General features: G+C 37.6%; 1 protein-coding gene across 2 annotated transcripts in view; it reads right to left on the bottom strand.

The window, feature by feature from the left end:
• LRP2 (LDL receptor related protein 2) overlaps positions 1-18,103 on the bottom strand; it is a 232,305-nt gene that overhangs the window by 167,169 nt on the left and 47,033 nt on the right. For both annotated transcript variants that reach the window (XM_024243330.3, XM_054549456.2), the window contains exon 4: positions 11,923-12,039. In XM_024243330.3, the coding sequence (XP_024099098.3) occupies positions 11,923-12,039 (117 nt within the window). The remainder of the gene's footprint in view (positions 1-11,922; positions 12,040-18,103) is intronic.

The raw sequence follows: 18,103 nt of genomic DNA on the forward strand, positions 1-18,103 counted from the left end.
TACACAAAAGAAATATGCTCCCTGGCTTCATGGAGAGTAAGGCTGGACAGGGGAGACAGACATTAATCAAATAAGACACAAATGGTAAATTACAAACTGGGATAAGTGCTAATGTGGAAAGTACAGAGGACTGTGAGACTGCATAGCAGAGAGATTTGGGGGCCCAGAAAAGTATCCCCTAAAGAAGTGACTTTTGAGCCGAAAGACGAAGAATGAGAAAGAATTTAACTTTAGTTCAAAATCAAACATTCTTTTACATGATACAGATAACATCCCAGGAAACTAAAGTACCACCGCACAAGCTTGGAAAAAAGAAAGGTCATTTCTTCCACTGGCGGGTTGGAGAAAGAAAGCAGGCCTAGAGTTCAGGATCCCTGGCGGCCCAGAGGTACCACTAAGCAGCTATTTACTGTGACTCAAACTTCATGTCCTCCTATGTTGCTTCCCTATCTGTACATTTGGATAAGCTACTGCACAGGGTAGAGGGGCCTGAAAAGACCATGTCTGGTAAAGCATGTTGAAAAGCATAATGTGCTTTCAAAGCACAAATTGTTGTTGCCACGTTATGTACATATGACCACCTCACTGCTACTCACTGGACCTGGTTTTCTAGGTCACAGTGGAAAATCAGGAAGTCTCTTACAGGAATAACGTGCTATCTGTCCCTCCTCTCTACTTGCCAGACTTGGACCACCTGTCTCTCATGACTTCTTACTGGAGGCTTTATTCTGTGGATTGTTGATCTCTTTCCCCCAAGACATAATGAAACTCCCTGAGATCAAGGATCCTGTCTTACTCACTTTAGAATCCCCAACACTTAGTACAGGGGTGGGACATTACTCACTGTGCACACTTAGTACAGGGGTGGGACATTACTCTCTGTGCTCAAGAAATGTTCAATGTTGCTATTTATCACAGTTGAACATTTTAGTTCATTCGGCTTTTTAAAATATTTTGAAGTTCTGCCTTTTATGGCCTTTGAATACCCTCCTTTTTACAAATGTGATATCTTCCTTGGTCTGACCATCTTCTTCATGAAAGATTATTTTTGTAGTGATTATCAGGTCATCTTCTGATTTCTTTTTAACCAAGGAAAAGGTATGTCTTAGTTGACTTTGAGTCTCAATTTGGCACTTAAGAACCCAATTTGAGATTTTACAGAGATATAAATATATTGAAGATAATTCTTTGGATAGTCCCAAGTCTTTTCAAGCAGAAGTCATGCACCAAATTCTGTGCTGAAACTGTCAATGTGTTATCTAGCCTTTTAAGAGCAGCAGCAAGCAGGAGAAAAACTCATAGAAACCCCAGCTCTTCGCAATAGATAAGCTATCTGTCTGGAGGAAAATTAATCTGGGCTTGAACAGTGGCTACTTCATTTAAGGTGATAATTATAAATATAAAGAATCTAGAATAAGTGTGCTGGATGGATCTCTTGTTTTCCTCATCCTGCTTTTTGAGAGCCAGTGCCAGAAAATTGAAAGGGGAAAGATTAAAACAGTAACCACTGACATGACTACAAGTTTACTGACAAGGCCCATTCCCCACCCAACAAACAAGAAGCTCAGCTTGATATCATCAGGGAGGGTATTGTAATGGCCAGAGGTCAGCAGTTTGACTTTTGGAATGAGGAACAAACAGCTTTCTCGTCTCCATCCACACTGATAAAGAATCTCTCTCAATCAGCAGAGGACCCCTCTCAACCCCTGCACACCTTGATCTCTTCGGTGCATAGTTAACCCGAGATGTATACTCATAGGAAAGATTTCACAGAGCTCCCTAACTCCACTAAATACTGAAAATACCTGGAAATCTGTTTCTGAATGGTTTTCCCTCTTTGGAGACCCATAGAGAGAGAACAGGTCCGAACTGTTAACACTGAGCAAAGAAAGAAATGAATGGATTCTACTACCATTGCTAAAGATGTTAATGAGTTTCAACCTACTCCAGAAAACAATAAATCACAATCCTTTGAGCTTCCAACTGGGAGATATCTAAAATCTTATTTTTTGGTTTATTTGCTTGGCAAGCCTAAGTCTAATCTTCTTCCCATAGAGCAAATCCATCATGTGGCTAAAATGTCCTGCAAGACTTTGAGTATAGGGTAAAGTGCAATATGAGAGGAGACCATATGTAAGAACACCAAGGAAACTCTTCCTTCTGAATTTGGTTTTAATGGAAAGATCAACAAGTACCTATAAATTAAGCCTCAGACCTTTAAAGTTTTTTCTAACACAAAAAGGTGAGAATATCCTTCCTCACACCACTCCTTGCTTCCCCTTTCTTTACTTTCTCCCAGTCCCAAATGTACATGTTCAGATTTGTTCCCCCATAATTGGGAGCTGCCCCAAAATTATGCAGACAAGAGTTTTTATATTTTTTCGCTGTTAATGATTTGGTTTGAAGCAAGAAAGTTCCATGTTATAGTTCTGTTTACATAATCAGGAAGGAGGGTGTAGAAATGTAGTTTGAAGACCTTGTAGACCTCTTAGAATGGAAATCATTTTAAGCAGAGTAAGATACAAATATAAGGCACTATTCATTATTATCTTGACGGGAAGACTGTAGACACGTTTTATTCTCACAGTTTGACAACATGGCTGAGAAGAACATAGAAAAAACCACTATTATGAAGAAGGGATCTTAAAGTAGGTTAGGAAACTTAAGCCAAGATTGGGAAACACACACACACACAAGAAATTACTGATACAAGTCCAGCCCAGACACCTGGGACTGTTCAAGGTCCTAGAGTCATCCTTTATAAGTTACTTTATGTTATTTGCTCTGGCTCCAAGACAGATTAATCCAGTCAATGTAATGATTTGCCAGAAAGAATCTACCAGTTTGGCCACCAGCACTTACTTGCAAGTACTACCCACAAAGTTAAACAAGCAATCATCACCATCATCATCATCATCAATAACATATATTAAAAACTGTGTGCCAGACATGTGTCAAAGTACTCAATATGTATAAACTCATTTCATCTTCATAACAACCTCATGAAGTAAATACTATGATGACTCCCATTTTATAGAGTAAGAACCTGAGCATTAAGAGGTTAAGGAATTTGAAAAAGGTCACATAACTGGTAAAGTTGGAGAGCCAGAATTCAAATCCAAGCAACCTGGTTCCATAACCCAGGTTACTAACCACTACCACAGATACATCTACCATTTATAGGCTGCAGAGTAAGTAACAGGAAGAAGCGAAAAATTAAAGAAGAAAGAAATTGAATTAAATGGTAATAGAAAATTCTTAAAAGAGATTATGAAAAGAAAAAGAAGAAACCCAAGAGGAAGGGGGGAAGATTTTCTTTCTGCCAGTCAGTTTCCCATCCACATTAGGAAGAAGGGAGAAGTCAGGCAAACTCTAGTTTCCCACAACTTATGGCATAGTCAACAAAGTACTTCAATGTGATATAATCTAGGAATTCTAGGAAACCTACACAAGAAAAATAACTTTCCAGAAGGAGTACCAGGACAAACAGGAGAGTCAATACCAAAAAACAGGCCATAAAGTTAAAGTCTCATAAAGGTACCACCACGACTCCCCAAACCCCCATTCCTGGTAAATTTCAAGTCTCTGAAGTGACTGCCATCATGGACTAGCTCCTAGGGAATGTAGTAATATACAAGGAAAAAACAGAGAAGTATTTCCTGCCTCAGTCCAAAAGTAATTTGAAGAAGCTTTCAATAAAAAGTTATATAAAACCAAATTTATTAAGAAAGAAAGAAAGAAAGAAAGAAAGAAAGAAAGAAAGAAAGAAAGAAAGAAAGAAAGAAAGAAAGAAAGAAAGAAAGGAAGAAATTCAGCACCTTGGAAAGAGAAAGAAAATATGGTCATCCCGAGGACTTGTAGAATTGAACTAACATCAAGTTTAGTCTGGGTGGCTTTCAGGAAGCCAAAGCAAAAACAGAAACAAACTAAGTTATCTAGTTTTCCTTAGCTCACTCCCTTTGTACTAGCTGGGTCTTAAGCCTGACCTTGCTGGTCTCTATCCACAGTGACCTAATCTTAGACCTCAACTAGAAATGTGCCTGAGAGGGTTGCTCCAAGGATTCCAGATCCACGGCACTGCCTTCTTCCCATACACAGAGCTATCACCAAAAACCGCAAAGGAGATAAAAACTGACATAGTTGTAAATTCCTTAAAAAAAAAAAAACAAAAAAAAACTCACACAAGCTCTATTACAAAAGTGACCGAGCAACAAGATGGAAAAATGTGCATCAAATGCTCCAAGGAATAGTACAAAGAAGTAAGATGCCTTCTAAGGGGTAAACAAATGTTTATAATGTACATCATGTTTAGTGGCACTGGGCTACATGTTTTCGTTGAAGGCCAGACAACACCATGGTTCCATACCTTAGTAGTTATTCCCAGGGACCCACCTGGGCAGAACAAAAGACAAAATCTAATCAAAGAGACAGGAAAACTAGCTGCACCCCAGCATTATAAGAGTAGCCACTTTCCAATCACTAGAAATGGTGTGGCTCAGCCTCCCTGCTGGAAACATAGCTCCAAATAATTTGAATACTCATCAGCAAATCATTGCTGGATGAATGTCAATATCCTAGAAACCAGTTATTCTACAGAGTGCTGCGTTCTTCTTAATTAGAATTCTCTTGTGCTCAACATGTATTTATTGAAATCTGACTTCATAGATGCTGTGCTAAGAATTAAATTAAAAGGCAAACAAAATTACAAGTGAATTAGCAATTCCCACAGCATTTTATTAATCAATCCATACAAAAATAATTATTGCACACCTATAGTGTGCAAGGTACTAAAGAATGAAATAAAATCCAATTTCTCATGGAACAGACATTCTGTTTGGGAGAGTGAAATTACAGCTATTAAAGTAAATGTCACAATGGGAAAAAAAGTTGCAAAAATAGAGCTGGGTAAAAGGTAAAGAGTAACTGGGGAGTAGCTCTCTGAGAAGTGATATTTGAACAAGAACCATTAGGCTTAGCATAATGGCAGTCATTGGTAGCATTGAAAGAATATTTTCAGGAGACTGGTGAAGATGAAGGACTATTTTCAGTGGGTTCTAAAAAAAAAGGACAATCAGTTGGATACATTACATATGTAAAAAAAAAATTTTTAAAGAAAGAAACAGGACAAGGGTAAATGGAAACAGCCATTAACGTTAATGCTAGGAAACTCTGTTGTAAAAGGGAGCAGGGTAATTGGCAACAGCTAAGAGGGATCTTAGGATCTTTTTAAAGATGGGGGATATTTATAACATCCTTGTATGATGGAAACTAAATAAAAGAGAGTTTTCTCTCCTTCCTCCAGGTTTCAGGGCTCTGAATCCTATCTCAACTGTGAGAATGCTAAAAAGGTACATCTGTGATGTGACAGGTAAGATGGGGTCCTTTTGAGAGTCACCTGCTTCTTCTTTCTGGCTTCAGGGAGAGAGAGAATAGCAAGGGCAAAGCTTGTTGGGCAGCTTAAATGTGGAACTGAGTTTGAAGAACATGTTCTTCATGCACCCTCACGGTCCACAAAATGACTTTAACCATCTTTTTTATTCCTCTCCCACTGTTCCCTCAGCTGGAGTTTCAGCAGTTAAAGATATAAAGAAAAATGTTTAAATTCTAAAGAGCAGAAAGTCAATAGAAATAAAACTTCTGGGACAAAGCAGCCCCAGTTGCAGGCAGACCAAATACTGCTGATTACTGGCAAGAAAGCCTTCATTGTAACGGGATTTTACCCTTTCTTTGGCATTCCTAAGTAACAAAAGAGAAGTGCTGCAAACCAACGATAATTAGCAATAGTTTTATTCACACCAAAATCATTCTAATATGGTGCTTGAAAAAGCAAAATAATCTTTTCACTTAACAGAAAAAAACTGTACTATTTTTGAGCAACTGAAAGTCACATCAATATATTAATTGAATGACCTATAATTGCTGCATTGTTCTGATGTTTATCTTAGACCCTGCATGAGTGGTTTTTCCTTGATGCTAATCCCATTAGAAGTAAAATGGACCGCAGTTTTGAATCTCTCTGTTCCTTTAAAAAAAAAGTTAATTGACAAGCTGTTTAATATGAGATGCCATTTTACAGATGACCAGATTGAATAATAAAAGAACTAAGGGGGAAAATGAGCTTTTACCTGTTTTGCAGCTTTATATATATATATATATATATATTCAGAAATTTTTCTAAATGGGTAAAATAACCACCAATACCTTATGCACATAAAGACGAAGCAGACAAAAAGACCAAATGCAATAAGAATCTCTCATACTATACCACATTTATCTCAAAAATAATCTTTTTGTTGAGACCTTAATATCCTCCCCTTCCTCACCATCTCGACCATTCTCTCACCTCCTCTCTCCCTGCCTGCCTCCCTGAGAGGACTCTTACACACCACTCTTTGTTCTGTAAAGGAATGCCTGGAATGGACACAAGGTACTCTGTCTTGGAGCTCAGTGTCTTGATTTTAGAAGCTTGAAAGGGTATGAACTACAACCTAGAGGTCTGGAATGACAGGCAGGGCTACAAACTACAACATCAAGCTCCCTAATCCTTTTGAATATTGGAGGGAGGAATTGAGTCCTTCTTTGGAGCTTTTCCAACATCCATTACTATTTTTAGGTGGTTTCCAGGTACCTAATATATTCATTCCTATAGGCCATTCTATTTCTGAGAAATAGAAAAACAAAAGCCCCATTCACAGGCTAATTCTAAGTTTGTCCACAAGTAATGATTTCCATGCATCATCACTGCAGAAATAATAAAGTGTCATGTCTCATGAAGATGATTTCTGGCTAAGCCTCATTTAATCTTTGATCACATGAAAACATTCTAATTTAAAGCAACTAATAACAGCTGTTATATATCTAATGCAACATTTAAAATAACTAAGTACTGCTATGACTAAATGGATTTCAGCAGTGATCATCAATGGCTACTCACATCACAGACAGCTAGCTATCCTGTGTCTCCTAATGAAAACACACAGATTTATATAAAAAGTACTCTTGCCTTCCCTTGTTTCCCCCCAAAGAAAATCCTTGCACCTGTTCAGTCCCCTAAATCACTGGTTCTCAACTGGATGATTTTGCTCCTGGAGGACATTTGACAACGTCCAGAGACATTTTGGATTGTCACGACTGGGCAATGCTACAGACATCTAGTGGATAGAGGCCAGGGATACTGTTAGACATTCTACAACGCACAAGAAAGAACCGTCCGATCCCAAATGTCATCAGTGTGAAGGTCGAGAAACCCTGCTCCAGGTCTAGCTACTAATTGTCAGGAAATACAGAGGACAGAGAACATGTTAAAGGACATCAGGGGACACAATGAACACAAGCCAGACTGTGGGAAACTCCAGGACAAGTGACCTGGGTTTTTTTTTTTTAACAAGTACATTGCAAGGGGTAAAGAACAGAAATAGAAGGAAACCCCACAAATTGAAAGGCTTATGAGACATATCAACTAACTTGAACATAAAGATTTTATTTGGACTTTGATTTAAATAATAAAACTGTAAAAAATAACAAGATGATTGGGGAATTTTAAAAACTGACTCAATATCTGATTATTTTAAAGAAGAGTTGTTTAATTTTTAGGTGTGATAATGATATTATGGTTATGTTTTAGTCCTTATATTTTAGAGATAAATACTGAAATATTTACAGGTGGAATTATACAATGTCTAAGAAATACTTCAAAATAATGGGGAGAATAAAGAGAATAAATAAAACAATATTAGTTATGAGTTCATCATTGATGTAATTGAGTGATGCATACAAAGGGGTTCACTATACAATTCATGCTTCTTTTGTATATGTTAAAAAAAACTTCCATACTAAAAAAGGCTTAGACAATAATATGTAAAAATAATCAAATAGCTAAGTAACCTTTAAACAAAAATAAGTTATAAATTTCTATTCCTAAAGCAAAATCTTTAAAGAGCACAGGCATATGGTTTAGACCTGGGTTAAAATCCTGGCTCCCCTACTCTTACATCTTGATAATCTTTACAATCTCTGTAAAACAGAGCTGGTCCTCATACCCACCTTGCAGCATTGATGTGAAAAGTGGGTAAGGTGGTGGCTGGTGCTCGGTGACTGGCAGTTCTCTTTCCCACTTTCCACAAGAACTTTAAACAAAGAAGGAAAACAAAATGGGATCACTCCTGCAACCCATCCCCTATACTAGCATTTTCTAAGGACTTTGATCGAGGCCATTCATTTCCTTCTTGTATATATCTGACTGTGACCAGATCAAAGCACTAACAAAAGAATAAGAAGATTCTTTTCTACATTTCCTCTGATTTGTGAGAGTTTTTTTTTTTTACACTCCTCCATAAATGAAACTTAGCAATAAATAAAAAAGGTAGAGGGAAATAGGAAAGAACGCCTCATTGCAAAATCCCTTATATGCATGTGATTCATTTTAGGCCACAATGTGCCCTGAAGGGTTCATGACTTGTATGATTCCAGAAACAGTAAGCCAAATTTGGTGTTCTTTCCTTAGTGAATCATTATTTCACCAACTATTTGTACTTAAATTTTTTTAAATTAAAAAAAAACTTGATTAAAAATTCCTGCCCAGATATAATAACTTATAAAGCTCACTTCCTCTGCTTCATTCCCTTTTACAGCAGCTACTTGCATATCCATATCCTGCCAGGTTTTTGCCAGAAGGTTCATTGGCAAAGTTGTGAGCCGGTTGTATTAGTGACTTTAGTCTTGGCTGCAAACATTCTGTTTCAGCTGACTTTTATTTTCCCCAAAGTAGCAGTTCCTTTAGTCCCACTGCATTTGCAATAAAGCACTCATTTTCATCTACTTGCAAATAAGGGATAAAGACACAGACTTTTGGCTGGTGGTACAGGCCTCTGGTGGTCTCTTAACTTGTATAAGATAGGACTTTCTCCTTCTGTAAATAAAGCCCTCCATGAAGAGCAATCACCAGACTTGGAACTAGAAGACAAATTAAGCCCTATCTCTACTATACAACCTCGAACAAGTCACTCTTCTCTTTGAAGTTTTTGTTTATTCATAAGAGATTATAATAGTGCCTGCCCTATTGTCCTCATAAAGGAACCTAATAGTAACAACTAGAATTTATATAATGCTCTGAAATTTATAAAATGCTACAAAATATAACATATGGTTTATCATTATTATTAATCAAAAATATCTTCTTCATTTGCCTCAATGAAGAACCTACTGTGTGCTTTACAAAGCACTGAAAGGAGAATCTTTGACCCCTGAACTTGCTATTCTATGGCATCCAGACACACGCTACCATCTCTAAACTTGCCAGAGTTTAGTCTAAATTCTTTGCATAATTTCCAGAGTGAAGATAAATCCAAAGTGGAAACACTGTAATCTCTTTCAAAAAATAAAGACACATGCACACGTATGTTTATTGTAACACTATTTATAATAGCAAAGACTTGGAACCAACCCAAATGCCCATCAATGATAGACTGGATAAAGAAAATGTAGCATATATACACCATGGAATACTATGCAGCCCTAAAAAGGAATGAGTTTATGTTTTTTACAAGGACGTGGATGAAGCTGGAAGCCATCATTCTCAGCAAACTAACACAGGAATAGAAAACCAAACGCCACATGTTCTCACTCGTAAGTGGGAGTTGAACGATGAGAACACATGGATACAGAGAGGGGAACGTCACACATGTATCCCAGAACTTAAAGTAAAATTAAAAATAAATAAATAGATAGATAAATAAGAATATTTCAGATGAAAATTAGAACAGAACTGTACTAGGAACTCTGCTAGGAAATGGAGAGACAATGACAAATAGCACAGACACTTCTCTCAAAGAAAAATAACGTGCAAGGGAGAAAGCACTAGAGAAGGGTCGTTTTTAAAAATGCACCATGTGGTCATGGTATGGACGGAAGCATAGGTCTTACTTTTGCACATACACAAGTATTTCTTCCATGAACACTATAGTCTGAAAGGTACAGTGACTAGAAACAATTTGCTTGCCATAATCAATGTATGTTAGCTCCTACCCTAGTCACGGCACCATATTGGAAAGTTTAGCAAAATTTACACAAGATAGTTCTTTTATCAGAAAGCATAAAACAAACCACTTGTATCAAAGGAAGGAATTTAGAGACAATCCAGAGAACTAAAATTAAATCAAAATTATAAAACAATAGAGGAGATATCCCATGAGAATAGGCTAAAACTTGAATCTTCAGTTGGAGACATAATAACTGAAAAGTTTATGATCAAGATTTCTAAGGTACACAAAAATCTGCTCACCAATTAATGGAATACTGGGATAATTCCTTGAAGTTTGAAATATAAATTTAAGAGCAAACAAAAGGAAGTACAGTCAGGCACCGCGTATGGCTCTTTCGGTCAACGACAGACTGCATGGACTACATGTACTACAATGGTACCCTAAGATTATAATAGCATATTTTTGTTGTACCTTTTCTATGTTTACATATGTTTAATACATAAATACTTAACATTGTGTTCCAATTGCCTATAGTATTTAGCACAGTAACATGGTGTGCAGGTTTGTAGCCTAGGAGCAAGAGTATATGCCTAGGGTATATACTGTTTACCCTAGGTGTGCAGTAGGCTATACCATCCAGGTTTGTTTAACAACACTCTATCGTGTTCACACAACAACAAAATTGCCTAATAACACATTTCTCAGAATGTGTCCCCCTCATTAAATGACACATGACTATATCTTTATACAGCACATAGTAAATTTATGAAATGCAGGAGTGCACGAAAAGGCCTGTCAGAAATATATATTATATGTATATATTAAAATATACATATATATTAAAAACTCAAGGAACTTCTGGAAAAATTCATAAATGATAGACTTGTAAGAACTTTTAAGAGAAACTAGGGGCCAGACACACTGGCTCATGCCTGTAATCCCAGCACTTTGGGAGGCCGAGGCGGGTGGATCACCTGAGGTCAGAAGTTCAACACCAGCCTGACAAACACGGTGAAATGCCATCTCTACTAAAAATACAAAAATTAGTCGGGCGTGGTGGTGCATGCCTGTAATCCCAGCTACTCGGGAGACTGAGGCGGGAGAATCGCTTGAACCCAGGAGGTGGAAGTTGTGGTGAGCCGAGATCATGCCATCGCACTCCAGCCTGGGCAACAAGAGTGAAACTCCTTCTCAAAAAATAAAAAAATAAAAAAGAGAAAGAGAGAGAAACTGTGGTATGTCTGAGATTAAAGACAATTATATGGACTATAGGACTGACACAGCAGACTAATTCCTATCTTCCCATATCCTAACACTTCTATATAAGCCTCAAAAGAGGAAGATTGTTCTTTACTTACCTGTTACTACATAATGAACCATGATTGCACTTTCTTATTTTGGTGTGGTAATATTTATACATTATACATAGAATACTATGATTTATATGTCTTATTTTGTGGTGATCAGTCACAAACAGATATAGTATCCTGCTGTTATAGGAAAAGCCATTTTCAAAATGTAACACTTTTCCAACAGTAATCTGAAAAATGTTGAGTTCATAAAAGCAGGAAAACTAGTGAGAAATTTGTCCTAGAAACTTACTATAACTGTGTAATAACAGTTAAAATTTACCAAACTGGATTCTGTACTCAATGTATTTAATTATCCTTCCTTTTGGAATCTATGTTCATGTTAAAAGTTTCTTACTATAAAAAATACAGAAACTTGATGCACTAAGGCAGGACACTCTTAGAATGTCTTGTTAAAAATAGACTCTTATCAGAACATCACCCCTAATCCACAAAAGAATCTGCCAAGAGATTGCAATAACAAGAGGCGTATTGTAGGCATTTATGTCCATCAACAAATCTAACAAATTGATTAAAATGCCAAAGGGACAAGGGTGAAACCAAATACAGTGCAAGGACTACAACAGACTCACGGCAGTCATTCTCGTCAGTTCCATCCGGGCAGTCTCTGACGTGGTCGCATCTGTATTCACTTGGGATACACTGACCGTTGGAGCATGTTATCTGATGACTTGAGCATGTACTTTGTGCTGTGAAGAGAAAAAATTATTACTTAATTTATAATTATTGCTAGACCAGACTAATCTATTGGCATTAACAAGGATATTGGAAAGCATAAAGTTCATAGGGACACAGGGTAAAGTACCCGGCTACCACCAAGCTGAGCTTACAATGCAAAAGCAGTAGTATAATATTATCAAAATGCCCAGAGAATAGTGTCCACACTTAAGCATGCTATGTACACAATTACGTTATCGACATGTGTGAAGAATAGAATACAGATTTTAAAACTATATGGTAAAAAGGTTAATGAAATAAAAAGTTTGCAAGTATAGGTATTAACCAAGGAACCCCAACCCACCCATTGAAATCCTTGTATAAACAAGAAGGAAATATACCAAACCTTTAATAGCAGTTATTCAAGAGTGGTGTGAATATGAATATGAGTGGGTTTTTTTTTCTATATACTTTCCTTTATTCTATAAACTGTCTACATTGACCATGTATCAATTTTATAAAGAGAAAAAAATTTAAGCTAGCTTGATTTTATCCCATGTTGATTAGTATAGGTGAAAGCAGGGCATCAGCAGTTCATCAAATTTGCCTCCAGATAAAACAGATAAAATCCAGTGAACTGATGCCCACAAGCATGACGTGAAAGCTATCCTGTAAATCTGAGGCAGGAATTACCATAACATGGTAACATTATCTTATCCTGGGATGTTAAATTGTCTACATACAAAGAGCTTTGGGGGAAAACGTGATCCTCTAAAAAATATAATATAATCCCCTAATGGAAGAAAGAAGGTTTGCTCTCAATTTTTACAAAGCTTCTTTTTTTTATAATTCCTTTTTTTATTATTATTATTTTACTTTAAGTTCTAGGGTACATGTGCACAGCATGCAGGTTTGTTACATATGTATACATCTGCCATGTTGGTGTGCTGCACCCATTAACTCGTCATTTGCATTAGGTGTATCTCCTAATGTTATCCTTTCCCCCTCCCCCCACCCCACGACAGGCCCCAGTGTGTGACGTTCCCCATCCTGTGTCCAAGTGCTCTCATTGTTCAATTCCCACCTATGAGTGAGAACATGCAGTGTTTGGTTTTCTGTCCTTGCGATAGTTTGCTCAGAATGATTGTTTCCAGCTTCATCCACGTCCCTACAAAGGACGTGAACTCATCCTTTTTTATGGCTGCATAGTATTCCATGGTGTATATGTGCCACATTTTCTTAATCCAGTCTATCACTGATGGACTTTTGGGTTGGTTCCAAGTCTTTGCTATTGTGAATAGTGCCACAGTAAACATACGTGAGCATGTGTCTTTATAGCAGCATGATTTATAATCCTTTGGGTGTATACCCAGTAATGGGATGGCTGGGTCAAATGGTATTTCTAGTTCTAGATCCTTGAGGAATCTCCCCACTGTCTTCCACAATGGTTGAACTAGTTTACAGTCCCACCAACAGTGTAAAAGTGTTCCTATTTCTCCACATCCTCTCCAGCACCTGTTGTTTACTGACTTTTTAATGATCACCATTCTAACTGGTGTGAGATGATATCTCATTGTACTTTTGATTTGCATTTCTCTGATGGTCAGTGATGATCAGCATTTCTTCATGTGTCTGTTGGCTGCATAAATGTCTTCTTTTGAGAAGTGTCTGTTCATATTCTTCACCCACTTTTTGATGGGGTTGCTTGATTTTTTCTTGTAAATTTGTTTAAGTTCTTTGTAGATTCTGGATATCAGCCCTTTGTCAGATGGGTAGATTGCAAACATTTTCTCCCATTCTGTAGGTTGCCTCTTCACTCTGATGGTAGTTTCTTTTGCTGTGCAGAAACTCTTTAGTTTAATTAGATCCCATTTGTCAATTTTGGCTTTTGTTGTCATTGCTTTTGGTGTTTTAGACATGAAGTCCTTGCCCATGCCTATGTCCTGAATGGTATTGCCTAGGTTTTCTTCTAGGGTTTTTATGGTTTTAGGTCTGACATTTAAGTCTTTAATCCATCTTGAATTAATTTTTGTATAAAGTGTAAGGAAGGGATCCAGTTTCAGCTTTCTACATATGGCTAGCCAGTTTTCTCAACACCATTTATTAAATAGGGGATCCTTTTCCCATTTCTTGTTTTTGTTAGGTTTGTCAAAGATCAGATGATTGTAGATGTGTGGTATTATTTCTGAGGGCTCTATTCTGTTCCATTGGTCTACATCTCTGTTTTGGTACCAGTACCATGCTGTTTTGGTTACTGTAGCCTTATAGTATAGTTTGAAGTCAGGTAGCGTGATGCCTCCAGCTTTGTTCTTTTGGCTTAGGATTGTCTTGGCAATGTGGGCTGTTTTTTGGTTCCATATGAACTTTAAAGTAGTTTTTTCCAATTCTGTGAAGAAAGTCATTGGTAACTTGATGGGGATGGCATTGAATCTATAAATTACCTTGGGCAGTATGGCCATTTCCATGATATTGATTCTTCCTATCCATGAGCATAGAATGTTCCTCCATTTGTTTGTGTCCTCTTTTATTTCATTGAGAATGGTTTGTAGTTCTCCTTGAAGAGGTCCTTCACATCCCTTGTAAGTTGGATTCCTAGGTATTTTATTCTCTTTGAAGCAATTGTGAATGGGACTTCACTCATGATTTGGCTCTCTGTTTGTCTGTTACTGATGTATAGGAATGCTTGTGATTTCTGCACATTGATTTTGTATCCTGAGACTTTGCTCAAGTTGCTTATCACCATAAGGAGATTTTGGGCTGAGATGATGGGGTTTTCTAAATATACAATCATGTCATCTGCAAAGAGGGACAATTTGACTTCCTCTTTTCCTAATTGGATACCCTTTATTTCTTTCTCCTGCCTGATTGCCCTGGCCAGAACTTCCAACACTGTGTTGAATAGGAATGGTGACAGTTTTCAAAGGGAATGCTTCCAGTTTTTGCCCATTCAAGATGATATTGGCTGTGGGTTTGTCATAAATAGCTCTTATTATTTTGAGATAAGTCCCATCAATACCTAATTTATTGAGAGTTTTTAGCATGAAGGGCTGTTGAATTTTGTCAAAGGCCTTTTCTGCATCTATTGAGATAATCATGTGGTTTTTGTCTTTGGTTCTGTTTATATGATGGATTACATTTATTGATTTGTGTATGTTGAACCAGCCTTGCATCCCAGGGATGAAACCAACTTGATCATGGTGGATAAGCTTTTTGATGTGTGGCTGGATTTGGTTTGCCAGTATTTTATTGAGGATTTTTGCATTGATGTTCATCAGGGATATTCATCTAAAATTCTCTTTTTTTGTTGTGTCTCCTCCAGGCTTTGGTATCAGGAAGATGCTGGCCTCATAAAATGAATTAGGGAGGATTCCCTCTTTTTCTTTTGACTGGAAGAGTTTCAGAAGGAATGGTACCAGTTCCTCCTTGTACCTCTGGTAGAATTTGGCTGTGAATCCGTCTGGTCCTGGACTTTTTTTGGTTGGTAGGCCCTTAATTATTGCCTCAATTTCAGAGCCTGTTATTGGTCTATTCAGGGATTCAACTTCTTCCTGGTTTAGTCTTGGGAGGATGTATGTGTTGAGGAATTCATCGATTTCTTCTAGATTTTCTAGTTTATTTACATAGAGGTGTTTATAGTATTCTCTGATGGTAGTTTGTATTTCTGAGGGATTGGTGGTGATATCCCCTTTATCATTCTTTATTGTGTCTATTTGATCTTCTCTCTTTTCTTCTTTATTAGTCTTGCTAGCAGTCTATCAATTTTGTTGATCTTTTCAGAAAACCAGCTCCTGGATTCATTGATTTTTTTGAAAGGTTTTTTGTGTCTACATCTCCTTCAGTTCTGCTCTGATCTTAGTTATTTCTTGCCTTCTGTTAGCTTTTGAATGTGTTTGCTCTTGCTTCTCTGGTTCTTTTAATTATGATGTTAGGGTGTCAATTTTAGATCTTCCTTGCTTTCTCTTGTGGGCATTTAGTGCTATAAATTTCCCTCTACACACTGCTTTAAGTGTGTCCCAGAGATTCTGGTATGTTGTGTCTTTGATCTCATTGGTTTCAAAGAACATCTTTATTTCTGCCTTCATTTATTTATGTACAGTAGTCATTCCAGAGCAGGTTGTTCAGTTTCCATGTAGTTGAGCGGTTTTGAGTGAGTTTCTTAATCCTGAGTTTTAGTTTGATTGCACTGTGGTCTGACAGACAGTTTGTTATAATTTCTGTCCTTTTACATTTGATGAGCAGTGCTTTACTTCCAACTATGTGGTCAATATTGAAATAAGTGCGATGTGGTGCTGAGAAGAATGTATATTCTGTTGATTTGGGGTGGAGAGTTCTGTAGATGTCTATTAGGTCCACTTGGTGCAGAGCTGAGTTCAATTCCTGGATATCCTTGTTAACTTTCTGTCTCGTGGATCTGTCTAATCTTGACAGTGGGGTGTTAAAGTCTCCCATTATTATTGTGTGGGAGTCTAAGTCTCTTTGTAGGTCTCTAAGGACTTGCCTTATGAATCTGGGTGCTCCTGTATTGGGTGCATATATATTTAGGATAGTTAGTTCTTGTTGAATTGATCCCTTCACCATTAGGTAATGGCCTTCTTTGTCTCTTCTGATCTTTGTTGGTTTAAAGTCTGTTTTATCAGAGACTAGGATTGCAACCCCTGCTTTTTTGTGTTTTCCATTTGCTTGGTAGATCTTCCTCCATCCCTTTATTTTGAGCCTATGTGTGTCTCTGCACGTGAGGTGGGTTTCCTGAATACAGCACACTCATGGGTCTTGACTCTTTATCCAATTTGCCAGTCTGTGTCTTTTAATTGGAGCATTTAGCCCATTTACATTTAAGGTTAATATTGTTATGTGTGAATTTGATCCTGTTATTATGATGTTAGCTGGTTATTTTGCTCGTTAGTTGATGCAGTTTCTTCCTAGCATTGATGGTCTTCACAATTTGGCATGTTTTTGCAGTGGCTGGTACCGGTTGTTCCTTTCCATGTTTAGTGCTTCTTTCAGGAGTTCTTCTAAGGTAGGCCTGGTGGTGACAAAATCTCTCAGCATATGCTTGTCTGTAAAGGATTTTATTTCTCCTTCACTTATGAAGCTTAGTTTGGCTGGGTATGAATTCTGGATTGAAAATTCTTTTCTTTAAGAATGTTGAATATTGGCTCCCACTCTCTTCTGGCTTGTAGAGTTTCTGCCAAGAGATCTGCTGTTAGTCTGATGGGCTTCCCTTTGTGGGTAACCCGACCTTTCTCTCTGGCTGCCCTTAACATTTTTTCCTTCATTTCAACTTTGGTGAATCTGACGATTATGTGTCTTGGAGTTGCTCCTCTCGAGGAGTATCTTTGTGGCGTTCTCTGTATTTCCTGAATTTGAGTGTTGGCCTGCCTTGCTAGGTTGGGGAAGTTCTCCTGGATAATATCCTGAAGAGTGTTTTCCAACTTGGTTCCATTCTCCCCGTCACTTTCGGGTACACCAATCAGACGTAGATTTGGTCTTTTCACATAGTCCCATATTTCTTGGAGGCTTTGTTCATTTCTTTTTACTCTTTTTTCTCTAAACTGCTCTTCTCACTTCATTTCATTCATTTGATCTTCAATCACTGATACCCTTTTTTCCAGTTGATCAAATCGGCTATTGAAGCTTTTGCATGTGTCATGTAGTTCTCGTGCCATGGTTTTCAGCTCCATCAGGTCATTTAAGTTCTTCTCTATGCTGGTTATTCTAGTTAGCCATTCGTCTAATCTTTTTTCAAGATTTTTAGCTTCTTTGCGATGGGTTTGAACATCCTCCTTTAGCTTGGGGAAGTTTGTTATTACCAATCGTCTGAAGCCTTCTTCTCTCAACTCGTCAAAGTCACTCTCCATCCAGCTTTGTTCTGTTGCTGGTGAGGAGCTGCGTTCCTTTGAAGGAGAAGAGGTACTCTGATTTTTAGAATTTCCAGCTTTTCTGCTCTGGTTTCTCCCCATCTTTGTGATTTTATCTACCTTTGGTTTTTGATGATGGTGATGTACAGATGGGGTTTTGGTGTAGATGCCCTTCTGTTTGTTAGTTTTCCTTCTAACAGTCAGGACCCTCATATGCAGGTCTGTTGGTGTTTGCTGG

Source organism: Pongo abelii, chromosome 11 (assembly GCF_028885655.2).
Source record: "Pongo abelii isolate AG06213 chromosome 11, NHGRI_mPonAbe1-v2.0_pri, whole genome shotgun sequence".
NCBI classification, from domain to species: domain Eukaryota; kingdom Metazoa; phylum Chordata; class Mammalia; order Primates; family Hominidae; genus Pongo; species Pongo abelii.